Source organism: Oryctolagus cuniculus, chromosome 21 (genome assembly GCF_051225735.1).
Source record: "Oryctolagus cuniculus isolate XC-2025 breed Fujian yellow rabbit chromosome 21, ASM5122573v1, whole genome shotgun sequence".
Lineage (NCBI taxonomy): Eukaryota > Metazoa > Chordata > Mammalia > Lagomorpha > Leporidae > Oryctolagus > Oryctolagus cuniculus.
The window spans coordinates 14,853,063-14,866,592 of NC_142887.1; the positions used below are offsets into that span (position 1 = coordinate 14,853,063).

The 13,530-nt window shown below is 58.6% G+C and overlaps 1 protein-coding gene across 1 annotated transcript in view; it reads right to left on the reverse strand.

Annotated features, from left to right (window-relative positions):
* The window catches only part of RBM19 (RNA binding motif protein 19), a 110,997-nt gene extending 97,473 nt beyond the window's left edge, over positions 1 to 13,524 (reverse strand). Inside the window, exons 1-8 of the mRNA XM_070066254.2 lie at positions 13,364 to 13,524; positions 10,067 to 10,249; positions 8,805 to 8,924; positions 8,651 to 8,686; positions 8,221 to 8,413; positions 7,529 to 7,803; positions 6,043 to 6,123; positions 237 to 315 (exon numbers count right to left, since the gene is read on the reverse strand). Of these exons, the coding sequence (XP_069922355.2) occupies positions 237 to 315; positions 6,043 to 6,123; positions 7,529 to 7,803; positions 8,221 to 8,413; positions 8,651 to 8,686; positions 8,805 to 8,924; positions 10,067 to 10,249; positions 13,364 to 13,399 (1,003 nt within the window). The 5' untranslated portion in view covers positions 13,400 to 13,524. The remainder of the gene's footprint in view (positions 1 to 236; positions 316 to 6,042; positions 6,124 to 7,528; positions 7,804 to 8,220; positions 8,414 to 8,650; positions 8,687 to 8,804; positions 8,925 to 10,066; positions 10,250 to 13,363) is intronic.
* Between the last annotated feature and the right edge of the window lie 6 nt (positions 13,525 to 13,530).

The window sequence follows — 13,530 nt, forward strand, 5'->3', positions numbered from 1 at the left end:
CCTGCCTCCCATGGGAGAGCCCCAGGTCGGGTTCCCAGCCTCTGGTCCAGACCCGGCTGGTGGGGGCATGTGGGGAGTAAAGCTGCGTATGGGTGAGATATCTCTCTCTCTCTCCCCCTGCCTTTCAAAGAAAGCAGAACACCAAAAGCACAAGTAACTCTTTCAAAGGCTGCTCTGAGAGCTTCCATCTTCAGGGTCCGTCGCTCCAGCCCAGCCTGAAATAGCCCAGAGCTCACCTGTTTTGTTCCCGTGAGCGTTTCTCACTATGCGAATGGCCACAGGTTTCAGGGGTGCCAGGAATTCCAAAACGTTTTTCTGTAACGAGAAGCAAAGTTTTCTCTTTAACCCAAAACTCTAAGTGCGACCCAATAACGAGACAGGGAGCAATCACAAAGTGCTCCATCTTGCACAGTGTTTCTTTTTCCTTTTAAATTAATTAATTTAAAAGGAAGAGTTAGAGAGAGAGAGAGAGAGAGGGAGGAACAGAGACAAAGAGAGAGAGACAGAGAGAGAGGTCTTTCCCCCGTTGGTTCACTCCCTAAATGGCTGCAATGGCAGAGCTGTGCCAGGCCGAAACCAGGAGCCTGGAGCTTCTTCTGGGTCTCCCATTTGGGTGCAGGGGCCCAAGCACTTGGGCCATCTTCCACTACTTTCCCAGGCACAAAGCAGGGAACTAGACCAGAAATGGAGCAGCTGGGTCTTGAACCAGTGCCCACATGGGATGCCAGCATCACAGGTGGCGGCTTTACTTGCTATGCCAAAACGCTGACCTCTCTTTCTCTTTTTTTCTTTAAAAGTAAACACCTTTTTCATCCATCATAAAATAAATTTGGGGAAAAACTGGACAGGAAATGAATAATACAAATAAAATATGACCAGCATGTTAAGTTTCTGAGCTTTTCTTCCTGTCTTTAAAATTTTTTTTTAATTTATATATTTTTAGTTTCTTTAAAAGGCAGAAAGACAGGTTGGGGATGAAATAAAGACACAGGGATCTATCTATCTATCTAAACAGAGAGAGAGAGAGGGAGAGAGAAAGAGAGAGAGAGAAAGAGAGAGAGAGAAAGACAGAGAAACAGAGAACCTTCATTTACTGGTTCACTCCACAAATGCCCACGCTGCAAGGGCTGGACCAGGTAAAAGTTTGAGGCCCAGAACTCCATCCAGGTCATGCACATGGGTACAAGGGCCCAAGCACTTAGGTCATCTTCCACTCCTTTTCCAGGCCACAGCAGGGAGCAGAACCAGAGTGAAGCAGCCAGAACCAGTGCTCTAACACGAGATGCTGGGACCCCAGGTGGTAGCTTAAACGGCTGGGCCTCTGGGTCCACGCTTCTCAATGACATTACCACATTCTACTGTTGCAACAGGCCACAGTTTTCAGGCAAAGCGGGGCTGTATAGCAAAGCGGGGCTGTATAGTTAACAAAGATTGGGGCCTGATCATTGCTGGCGTGGGGACTAACTATCCTGTGCTAGGTAGGGTACTTGGCTACATTTCTGGCCTCTGTTTAGCGGCAACTCCTCCCGACAGCTGTGACAATCAAAACCATCAGTGAACACTGCAGACACCCCCCGGGGATGAGTGGGCCCTGTTGGGAGCCACTGCCACAGCCACTGCCCACGGGGGAGCTGCTGCCACAGCCACTGCCCGTGGGGGAGCCACTGACACAGCCACTGCCCGCGGGGGAGCCACTGACACAGCCACTGCCCACGGGGGAGCCAATGACACAGCCACTGCCCACGGGGGAACCACTGCCACAGCCACTGCCCACGGGGGAGCCATTGACACAGCCACTGCTCATAGGGGAGCCACTGACACAGCCACTGCCCACGGGGGAACCACTGCCACAGCCACTGCCCACGGGGGAACCACTGACACAGCCACTGCCACGGGGGAGCCACTGACACAGCCACTGCCCACGGGGGAGCCACTGACACAGCCACTGCTCATAGGGGAGCCACTGACACAGCCACTGCCCACGGGGGAACCACTGACACAGCCACTGCCCGTGAGACAGTTTCCAGCTTTTTGTTTTCATAAATAAAATGAAATACACGAATACATAAAGGTATAAATAAAATAGCCATTGTAACAAATATTCTTGTCTTCAAATTTTGGTGTGCTTGGTTGATATACAAATTTCTAGCAAGGCATCATCAGATTAATAAGACGGACATTCTTTATTTTGACCGGCACTTTCAAGTTCTCCTCTAAAAGACTGCACCAATAATGTGTGAAATCGTTTACGATTAAACATTTTGCCAGAGCTGGCACTGTGACATTGCAGGTAAAGCTGCTGCGTGTGATATTGGCATCCCACATAGGTGCCAGTTTATGTCCTGGCTGCTCCACTTCCAATCCAGCTCCCTGCTCATGGCCTGGAAAAGCAGCAGAGGACGGCCAAGGACCGGGGCCCCTGCCACCCATGTGGGAGACACCGAAGAAGCTCCTGGCTCCTGGCTTTGGCCTGGCCCAGTGCTGGCTTCTTGTGATTACCTGGGGAGTCAACCAGCCATCCGGATGGAAGACCTGTCTCTCCCTCTTTCTCTCAAAAATAAGAAAATAAATAAAGGTTGTGCCAATTTGGCAGGTGAAAAGCATGATCTCCCAGTTAGAATTTACATATAACTATGAGGGAGTTCAAACAGCCGCACCAGCCTTCCAAATTCCTTTTCTTCTCCCCTTTTCCCCACTGAGTCACAAGCCCTTTGGCGTTGTGGTGCAGTGGGTCAAGCCATGACCTACAACACTAGCATCTCATGTCTATAAACCAGCTAGTCCTGCTAACTTCTCCACTTTTTTTTTTCAGTAAGTATAGTGACATGCATTCCATAACTTTTTTTTTAAAGATTTTATTTATTTGAGAGGTAGAGTTAGAGAGAGAGGCAGAGGCAGAGAGAAGTCTTGCATCCGTTGGTTCACTCCCCAGATGGCCTCAACAGCTGGAGCTGAGCCGAAGTCAGGAGCAAGGAGCGTCTTCTGGGTCTCCCACGTGGGTGCAGGGGCCCAAACATTTGGGCCATCCTCCAGGGCTTTCCCAGGCCACAGCAGAGAGCTGGATCAGGAGAGGAGCAGCTGGGACACAAACCAGCACCCACCTGGGATTTCGGCACCACAGGAGGAGGCCTAGCCCACTACGCCATAGCACCAGCCCCCTGCTCCACTTCTAATCCAGCTCCCTGCTACTATGCCTGGGAAGGCAGTTTAAAAAAAAAAAAATCCAAGTATTTGGGCCCCTGCCACCCACATGAGAGATCCACATGGAGCTCCTGGCTCCTGGCTCCAGCTTGGCTCAGTCCCGGCTGTTTGGGGGGTGAATCAGTAGATGGAAGATCAATCGATCTCTCTCTGCTGCTCTGCCTTTCAAACAAATAAATCTTAAAAACAAAGTCTCTCTGCACGTTAGATTTTTGTATCTGTTGCCTGTTTCACAAATGTCTGTTGTCTTTTGAGATGCTGTTCATGACACCTGTTGCCTTGCAGATTCTGTAGTCGGTTCCTGCACCTATTTTATTAACGCTTCTGGCCCTGCACACCGCACAGGCAGGCTTGCTCCACCTCCAGGTTTCAAGGGACTTCATCAATGCTTCCTCCGGGAACTGCTATCGGCTGGTTTTCCTTGATGTAGCCGAGACTCTTCCTGCCGTGAGAAGGCAGGCAGGGACCCACCTTCTTGCTTGTCCCTTCCAAGCAGCTCACTGGGCACCCCCTGACTAGTCACAGATTAATCTCGCTCCCCTGCCTGCACGTCAGGGCCTCCTCGCCCGAGGCTCAGCCCCTGTGCACGCTCGTGGGAGCTGTTGCTGTATCCTGCTCTGTTCTGCTGTCAGCCCCTTCACTCGAACCGCACTGTGTTAATCACCATCACTTCAGGGTCTCCTCTCCAAGAACGTTCCGGACTGTGCAGGCTTGTTCTGTGACACATCACCCAGTCATGACGAAGGCATAATTGTGATCGCATTGTATTCTTTCATTCATCAATTAGGGAAGAACTGGCAGTTTTACCTTCTAAGAATGAGGTATGGCTTTCCATTTATGTAAATGTTCTTTTAAATCTTTCAATGGAATGTAACATTATCTTTATATAGAACCTATAAAAGTTTTATTAGGACACCTGCGGCGCTGTCTCCCCCCAGTAATATTTGCAGGGAATCTGGAGACGGGCTTTCTTGTTGGTTGATATATAATAGGAATCTCTCTTTTTCCATTATGGTGTGCTGTTGTCCGTGAAGAACAAAGAAGTGACGACTTTTTGTGTATTAATTTTGAAAGTAGCCACCTGGCACATTTTATTTATTTATTTATTTATTTATTTATTTATTTATTAAAGCATGTGATTTTCTGCAGAGAATTCTGACTCAAGATGACCAGCTAGCTCAGATGACCCGGCACGCTGAGACGCCTGCTTGCCAGTCTCCCATCAGGTAGCTTCCAGAGGAGAAAATACGTGGGACGTACAAATGCGAAAGGACGTCCAAGCTCGATGACAACTTACCACACAATTTAAGACAGGGGGCCACTTGTGACTGTTACATTGGTAAAGGCCAAAAACTAACACGTGGGGCGGGGGAAGAGCACACGACGTGAGCGAGACACTGCAGCAGGGTACAGCTAATGGTCAAAGATCTTGTCCAAGCTGCTCTGCAGCTGCTCCAGCTCCCTGCTAAGGCGCCTGGGAAAGCAGCATTAGACGGCCCAAGTAGTTGGGCCCCTGTCACCCATGTGGGAGATCGGATGGAGTTCCTGGCTCCTGTCTGGCCCAGCCCTGGCTGTTGTGACTACCTGGGGAGTGAACCAGTAGATAGAAGGTAGTGTCTCCTCTCTCCTTCTCACTCTGCTTTTTACGTAAATAAATAAATAACTCTTTTTTAAAAAATAAAGACAGTGGTCAGTGTTCATAAACAAAGAAAACAATGTCAGCAGACAGACTCCTGACTGCACGGCTGGTTTCCCTGGGTGGGGTACGTGAATCGGCAACTCCATCCTCAGACCTGCTGAACACACACCTGCCTCCTGGCACGCCGCCCAGCAGCCCTGACTCACTGGACGGGAGTGTGGACAGCCGCCCTCGTCACAGGCCATTTTCTACAGCCTTTTCTTGCGACTGAGCTACTTTCACAAGGTGGACATCAAAGTGGCGCTCTGCTGTTGCGGACCCAGGGTCAGCAAGGACATCCACGCCACCAGGGCCCTGTGGCTTTGCCACGCAGCTCTAGTGGAACAAGGTCGTGCTATTTGTTCATCCACTGCCGTGAGTGTCTCTGAGCTACAGCGGGGCCACATGGCCTGAAATGTGCACCAGCTAACCCCCTCCCCCCCATTTAAAGAAAATGTGCCCGCCCTGGACTGGATGTCAGCGGTTACACCAGTCTATCACCATCCTGGTGTGGCCATCCTCACCTCCTGACCTTGGCAGTTCCTTGAGATTATATTATCAGCCTTTCTGACCTCTAATTCCTTCCGGCCAAAGCCTTTAATGATACCAATTCCCCAGGCAGCAAAAGCCCCTGGCATCCCACCTCTTCTGTCCCTGGGGGCTCCCCGCCTCTGTCCTGGGTCAGCACATCTCTCTGTGACACTGAGCCCTTCTGCCCCACCCTGGGTTAGCACTCCTCTGGGACACTGAGCCCAGGTCAGCACAGCCCTCTGTGACACTGAGCCCCCCCGCCCCCCGGTCAGCACAGCCCTCTGTGACACTGAGCCCCCCCAGGTCAGCACAGCCCTCTGTGACACTGAGCCCCCCCCCAGGTCAGCACAGCCCTCTGTGACACTGAGCCCCCCCCCCAGGTCAGCACAGCCCCCTGTGACACTGAGCCCCCCCCCCAGGTCAGCACCCACCTCTATGACACTGAGCACCCCCCCCCAGGTCAGCACAGCCCCCTGTGACACTGAGCCCCCCCCCCAGGTCAGCACCCACCTCTATGACACTGAGCACCCCCCCCCAGGTCAGCACAGCCCCCTGTGACACTGAGCCCCCCCCCCCCAGGTCAGCACCCACCTCTGTGACACTGAGCACCCCCGGCCCAGGTCAGCACGCACCTCTGTGACGTTGAATGGGGCTCCCCGAAGCTTCACAGTGTGGGGCGTGGTGGGTTCCTTCAGGTTTGCTGGCTTCTCCGTCTGCACAACAGGAAACACAAACAATGGCTCCGGTGAGGACCCCGGCACAGCTGCAGACGCCGGCACACCGGGGCGGGGAAGACTGGCTGCTGCCAAGAGCTGGAGAGAGCCACCGGGCGCCGGTGCAGGTGCCTGTGTCTGGCCACAGTGGAGGTGCAGCCGCCAAGCCTCCGTGTGCAGCCCAGGTGAGGGCAGGAGCCGCGGGCGCAGCACAGGAGGGCAGGGGGCAGCAAGGGGCCCTGAGGCCTAGTGACACCCCCGGCCACCGATGGAGGGCTGCGCTGTGTGGGATCCTCCGCAGAAGCCGTGGCCGATCAACCTGGCAAATGGTCCCCGGGGGGTTGTGGGCGCAGGACCATCTCTTGTAACTCTGGGATCCAAACAGCTCGGAGCAAACCCTGGGTTTTGCTAACTCTCTGGCAATGAACCCAGCAAGGCCTGCCCTGGTCTGACGGGAGCCGACGTGTGGCCCTAACCATGCCACGCAGAGTGAGCGGCCGCAGCCCCGGGGGAGCTGTGCTGACCTCCTGAGAGCGGAAGTCAGTGAGAGCCCGTGAGCGCTGGGGCACGGGGCTGACGCTGGCCGCAGGGGCTGGTGTGACGAGGAGCCCACTTCTCAGATGCGCAGGCGCGGCTTCTGCAGGGGAGGCATCTCCTCCGTGGTCCAGCAGCCACCGGGCGCCAAGGCGGAATCCAAGCCCATGAGCGCGGGACTCCTCCACCCTACCCCTCCCTGAAATCCACAGGGTTTCCTTAGGGAAAAAAGGACGGGTGCAGCAGCGGCAAGGGAAAGGGAGGAGAAGGGAGGGCACGAGCCTCCCGGGGACCCGCAGGGAACTCAAGGGCCAGGCAGCCCGGGGGCCGCGCAGCGGGGTGAGCAGGGCCCGTCCAAGGTGCCGGCGGCCCTGCCTCTGAGCACAGAGCACTCTCGGGGGTGGGGCTGCTCTTCTCCAGGGAATAGCCTCAATATAACCTTGACCTCAGAGCTTGCACATGGGGTCCGAGTCCTGATCCGCTCATGTCCCAGCCACGGCCTCAGGGCCTCAGTTTCCTCCTTTAAAATGGTACAAGAAGCCCTGGCCCAGCACTGGGATGACGGCCAGGACCGGCAGACGTGGGCCTGGCACGGAGCAGGTGCTCCATTGCCCGCACCCATCACTGCTGACGGTCGGCGTGGCTCAACGTTAGCGTGCCGCGTGCCTTGCTAGGAGCACAAAGTACCACCCACTCATGCCGCCGCCCAGCTCACCCGCGGCTGGCAGTCCGGAAGGCAGGTGGGCTGTGTAGGCACGCGGCTTTCCTGAGACACACGGCAGTCCCTAAGGCTACCACATGAGACCTCCTAAAATGGTGGCTGCAGCCCCCCACCCCGCCCCGCCACCACAGTGCCCTGACCCGCACACACCTGGGCTCTGGCCTCCGGGGCTCGCCGATGCCCAGGCTGGGCCCCTGGCTCCTGGCCGGCGCCCCCGCTCTCTCTTCCCTGGGGGGTGGCAGCGGTGGGGGGGTCCTCTTCCTCAGGCTCACTCCCTCCATCACAGTTGACTGCTTCATCCTCACTCTCCTCCTCCTCCGAAGAGGAAGAAGAGGCAGAGCCGGCCCTCACCACCTTGGATTTCAGGTAGTCCATGTCCGACAGCTCCTTGCGGGCAGCTGCCTTGGGCTCTGGACCTTCCTCCTCTGCAAAAAGGCAAAGGCTGGGGTCAGGGCCAGCTGTGGGCAAGCCAGAGAGTTGGGGGCTGGATGGCACCACGGACCCCCTGGTGAGTGGCCTCAGTGGCCACACCCTCAACGGCCAGGACCCCCAGGCCTCTGGGCCCCACAACTCCCTGAGAAGCTGTGTGCAACGGCAATGGCAAAGCTGCTGCGGTTCAGCTATCACCTGTGCCACCGCCCCTGCCACCAGCCTGGCCCACCCCCACCCCCGCCCCCGCCCATCCCTTTTCTTCTGGTCATCTCTGTTGCAGCGTTTTTATGAAACAGACTTTTGTTGTGCGTATTTGGATGTCCTAAGCCGGTGTCCGTCAGGTCCCGGGGCACATACAGTACACGCACAAACACTCAGCACGCACACGCACTCACACACACGGCCCTCACCTTCCACGTCCGCCCCGGCTCCGTCCTCCTCACTCTCCTGCCCTGAGTCCGAGTCGAAGTTCAAGTAGTCATCGGCCGCCTTGCGCTGCGCTCTCAGGGGCTCCGCGCCCAGCGCGTCGTTGGCCCACGTGGCTGCCTGCGCCCGCCGCTGGTGAACTGACAGGAACTCCTGGAACTCGGCATCTTCCTTCAGCTGGGGACAGTGGCGACACAGAGGACGGGAGAGGAGGCTCAGGCGGGGCTCAGCTTCTAACCCCTGGGAGGGTGAGCGCCCCCAAGCTCACCTCCCTCCATCCCGAGTGGCCCTGACTGAGGGTCAGCCGAGGGGGCACAGAAGGCCCAGGAACGCGGCAAGCAGCGACCTGCACCAGCCCCCGCCCCTCCTGGACAGTCCCCACCCCCGCCCCGCCCGGGGCGCCAGGACACTCACCTTCCCCAGCCCACTCGGGGCTTTTGTCTTCTTGTCCTGAAAGCAGACGGTGGGCGGTCAGAGTCACACCCTGGAGACCCCCCTGGACAGGTCTCCCCACCTCTCAGGAGACCACTGTGTGGACTGGGGGGCTCGGGCTGGGGTCCCTACGCACCCTCTTAGCTTCTGCGGGAGCCGGCTCCTGGGAAGGCAGCTTGTCTTGGCTTGGTTTCTGGGTGTGCTTGCTCCAGGCTCGGGGCTTCGTCGGGTCCCCAAAGGACTTGCAGAACTCCACCTGCGTGGGAAAGACGGGCCGTCACACTGCCCCGCTGCCAGGCATTTAAGCACTGCCTGGGAGCCTGGGCTGTGGAGACGGGCAATCATCGCTGACGTGCAGAGTGCACGGAGCAAATTCCTTTTCTTCCACCCCGGCTTTCTTTTCAAAGTCACCAGCATGGGTACCTCTGACAGGATCCCCATGCCGGGTGCTGTAACTCAGCTGCGGGCAGCAGCGCAGTGAGGTCTGGTACTCGGGGACGCGCTACTGCCCGAGAAGACGCAGGCCGTGTGTGCTGCCGGGGTCTGCGCAGGGCAAAGCCGAGTGGAGGCTGCAAGCCCCACCGATGACTGGGAGGCCGCTCCGCTGGCCCTGCAGAACGACTCCAGGGCGGTGGGAACACGAGGAGGAGTGCAGGGGCCTGAGACGAGCTGCTGGTCCTGCTGGCTGCAGCTCCCCGGCACCGTGAGACGACGCGGGGGGCCTGGCCTGACGCTGCCCCCCACGGCTACACCCCTTCTGTGCAGGCTTTGACAACGGTTCTGCTTCTGTAATAACAACTGTGCTCCAACAATAGCAGCAAAGCAAACACCCCCACTCCTGCCGTCCAGAGGGGAATCGTTAGGACCCCGTGCCTAGACCCTGCCCACCCACCCTCACACAGGTCAAGGCGTGTGTGCCTGACTATGATCACGCGACACAGGCTCTCCGCCACCTGGCTGCTCCTTCTCAGCAAAGTGCTAGAGACGTTTTACCAAGTCCCCAAATGCACGCGAGTGCTGCCCGAGACCTCTTCCTCCAGGAAGCTTTCCTGGCTCCTTCCTGGCCAGGGCAGAGGCTCCTCTGCTCTCACAGTCCTGGTCCTGCCCCACCACAGCGCTGAGGGCACCTGATCCCCCTGCGTCCCCTGTGTACGTTTCTCCTCCCAGTCCCCAGTGTGCAGGGGGGCTCACTGAGGACGCGGGCCTGCAGTTCCAGGCGTGGCCCGCCTCCTGCCAAAGCACAGGCTGTGCCCGAGAGCTCCTGGGACCACGCGGACTTGGGCCCCGGGGTCTGTTTCAACAAGCCCCCAGTGGGCCTTCTGCCCGAAGCAGCCAGCAGCCCAGGGCCGTCACAGCCCGAAGGGGGCGGGGGACAGCGCCACTCCCCAAGGCACTCACCGCGACCCGGGAGGTGTCGATAAAGCTCTTGTTGAAGTGGTTCAGGGCCGTCCGGGCCTCGTCCTCGGATTTGAAGCCAATGAAGCCGAACTTGCGGAACTTGCCGTCTTTGGTGAACTTGAGGCTGCAGTCGGTCAGCGTGCCGAAAGCCTCGAACAGCTGCCGGAACCGCTCCTCCTTCATCTGCGACAGGAGGGGCGTGAGGAGGGCGCGGGTGGGGACCCCCGAGCGGGAAACCCACGGCCACGGGGCCCTCCAGGGCGCAGTGCCCTTCCTGGTCAGGCCACGTCCCTGCCCTGGCTCCAGCACTTCCCGGTCGGGTGCCTTGAGCAAGTGCCCACTTCACAGACGAGCACACTGAGGCACACAGGCTGCAAACGCCACCTTTCCAACCAGGGTGCTGCTGTGAGGACAAGGCCAACCAGAAGAGGAGACACCGCAAGTACCCGCCAGAGTAAGCGAGCGGAGGCAAGAACGCGACAAACCACATCTGCAATCGCTCACTTGGTGGAGGAACATGGAGCCCCCGAGACGTCCACTGCCCGACTCCTGGAGTCGGGCTACCTGGTACGGCGTGACTGAGGTCCTGGCGTGGGGCGCCGACTCTCCACGGGCCCAGGGTCACCACAGGTGAGCCGGAGGAGGGGCAGAGAAGCCCAAAACTGAGGGTGTGGCTGTGGGCCAGGGCAGGCGGGCAGCCCCTAGAGGCTGACTCGGCGAGAGGGGCTGCAGCCCTGTCCACGCCCTGCAGGGGAAGCTGCGTCCCGGGAGCCTGCAGAGGGGCTGCAGCCCTGCGCATGCCCAACCTTGGGACTTCTGGCTCCAGGCCCGTCAGAGAATGATTTTGTGTTGTTTACGCACTGGATTTGGGGTAACTTGTTACGGTAACAGAGAAAACCAGCATGCTGAGCTGGTTACACCTCCATCAACGCGTCCCATGCTCCAGAGGACTGGCTCCTGGCTCGCGTCATCCTCACCCCTCAGGGACTCCACGGGGGATTTATGAATATGGTCCGGGGGTGAGGGAGAACTCAGCGCCCCACACACAGCCCAACAAGCCTGCAAATGAAGAAGCCAGAGGCCTCGCCAGCCCAGGAGGAAGGTAGGAGGTCTTCTTGGAGGAGCTTCGTAATAACCACTCTCATCAAAATCCTACAATCACTCTAGGAGTTAGGACTTCTGACCCACATTCTACACGAGAAAATGGGGTTCCTCGAGCATACATGACCTCCCGGGAAGTCCACAGGATCAAGCTGGGACTCAGCTCAGAAGCATAAAAGAGGAATTCATACCTCCCTCGAGCCCGACCATGGCGCTCCTGCGCCTTCCAGGGAGCTGAAGTTGAACCCAGGACTCGCCAGCACCTCCCAGCCTGGGCGCTCCAACTTGTTCCCTCTGGGCGGGGCCTCCCCGGACACGCCCCGGCCGGCTCCTCCTCACTCTCATTCCTCTCCCCAGGGGAAGTCTGTCCAGATTCCTCGGGTGGCCCAGGGAACCACGCGCCTCTGGCTGCCCGCAGAACCCCACACCTGCTTGCCGACAGGCAGGCGCCTTAGCCACCTCTACCCAGCACCCAGCAGCACAAGTTGCTGTGTCGGGGAATAATTAGGATAAAGGCATGTGTACGCTGAGACAGCAGGGCACAGCGGCCAGGACAGCCTGTGCTGCAACCTCATCACTCAGCTCAGCCCCTGTGTCGGGCCCCAGGCCCATCACGTCCTTGCAAATTTTTATTTATTTATTTATTTATTTTGACAGGCAGAGTGGACAGTGAGATAAACAGAGAGAAAGGTCTTCCTTTGCCGTTGGTTCACCCTCCAATGGCCGCGGCGGCCGGCGCACCGCGCTGATCCGATGGCAGGAGCCAGGAGCCAGGTGCTTCTCCTGGTCTCCCATGGGGTGCAGGGCCCAAGCACTTGGGCCATCCTCCACTGCACTCCCTGGCCACAGCAGAGAGCTGGCCTGGAAGAGGGGCAACCGGGACAGAATCCGGTGTGCCGGCGCCGCAAGGCGGAGGATTAGCCTAGTGAGCCGCGGCGCCAGCCGGTTTATCACCTTTAAAAGGGGCGTAAAGCCGGAACCCGCCTCCCGCCTCCCGCCCCCGGACAGCGCCAGGCACGCGCTACAAGCCGCAAGGAGCAGCTGCTACTGTTACAGCTTTGATCACTCACGGACAGCGAACGATGCTAAGAGTTGGCCACACTGAGATACCAAGGAAGCAGAGTTAGGAGAGCGAGGAAGGGAGCCACGGTGGAATCCTCACCCCACAAGAGATACGGGGAGTGGGCCCACACTGTTCACGGTAAAGACAGGGAAGCTTAGCGCACTCAAGTTAGAGCCTGGGGTTGTGCAGCTCGGCACGTGGTCACTGGGGCAAACGGAGCAAGAAATGGAGCCGCGAACACACTGCCTGGGCACAGAGACGCTTCTGAGGAGTCCTAGGAATAACCCACACCGCGCTGGCTCCTCCTCACTCTCATTCCCCTCTCTGGAGGAAGCCTGTCCAGATTCCCGAGTGGACCAGGGAACCACGCTCCTCTGGCTGCCCGCAGAACCCTGCACCTGGCTTCCCGACAGGCAGGCGTCTTAGCCACCTCTTAGCCACGTCTTAGCCACCGCGGGGATGGAGGGCAGGCGGCAGCCGAAGGCGCGGCTTCTCCTTACACACGCTCCTGCACCGTTTGAATCCCGGGTCCCTCCCACCAAAGAGGAAAAAGGAATTTTCTTTTAAGAAGCCACAATCACGAAACTAAATGGCTTTTCCTTCTTTCTAGCCAGAGAGGTGGAGAGGTTACCGGGGGTGCAGACAGAAGGCACTGAGACAGCACCCACAGGGCGCCCTCTGCAAGTGGGGGTGGGCTCAGGGGGCCACACCAATGTGGGGGGCGGGGCTCCACCCAACCACGCTTCTCGGCTCACGGATCCCGCTTCCCCCGGGCGCTACCACGTGCCGGTGGCGCGCTGCGCTCTGGCCGTGGGGTCCCGGCTCCCCCGGACTGGGTAAGCGCCCCGTGGGTGGCGCAGCCCGCGCGACCCCCGACCCCCGACCCTCGGCCATGCAGAGTCGGGTCAACCGCAAACGCAACCCGACGCGAGGCTGCGCAGCCCGGAACTTGGCCGCTGGGGATCGGGCGCCCACCGCGGGTGTGGAACCCCGAGCGGCCGCGATGCCTCGCTCCCGCCCAGGATCCTGCCCCAGAGCAAACACCCCGCAGCCTCCTCCAGATGCCTCTCCCCCAGGACCCCGGAGCCCAGCCGGCCCCATTGCAGACTCCCAAGTTGGGGGTCTGCCCTCACCCCGTTCGGGAGGTTCTTCACGATCAGCCGCGACATGCTTGCACGGTCCTCCCGGGATCCCAGCACGACTCAACCGCGTCTGCCTCTGCCAACTCTCACGCCGCCGCTCTGGGCGCCGCCATCTTTGGCAAGCCGGAACTAAATCACGTGGCCCAGGCCCGCCCACC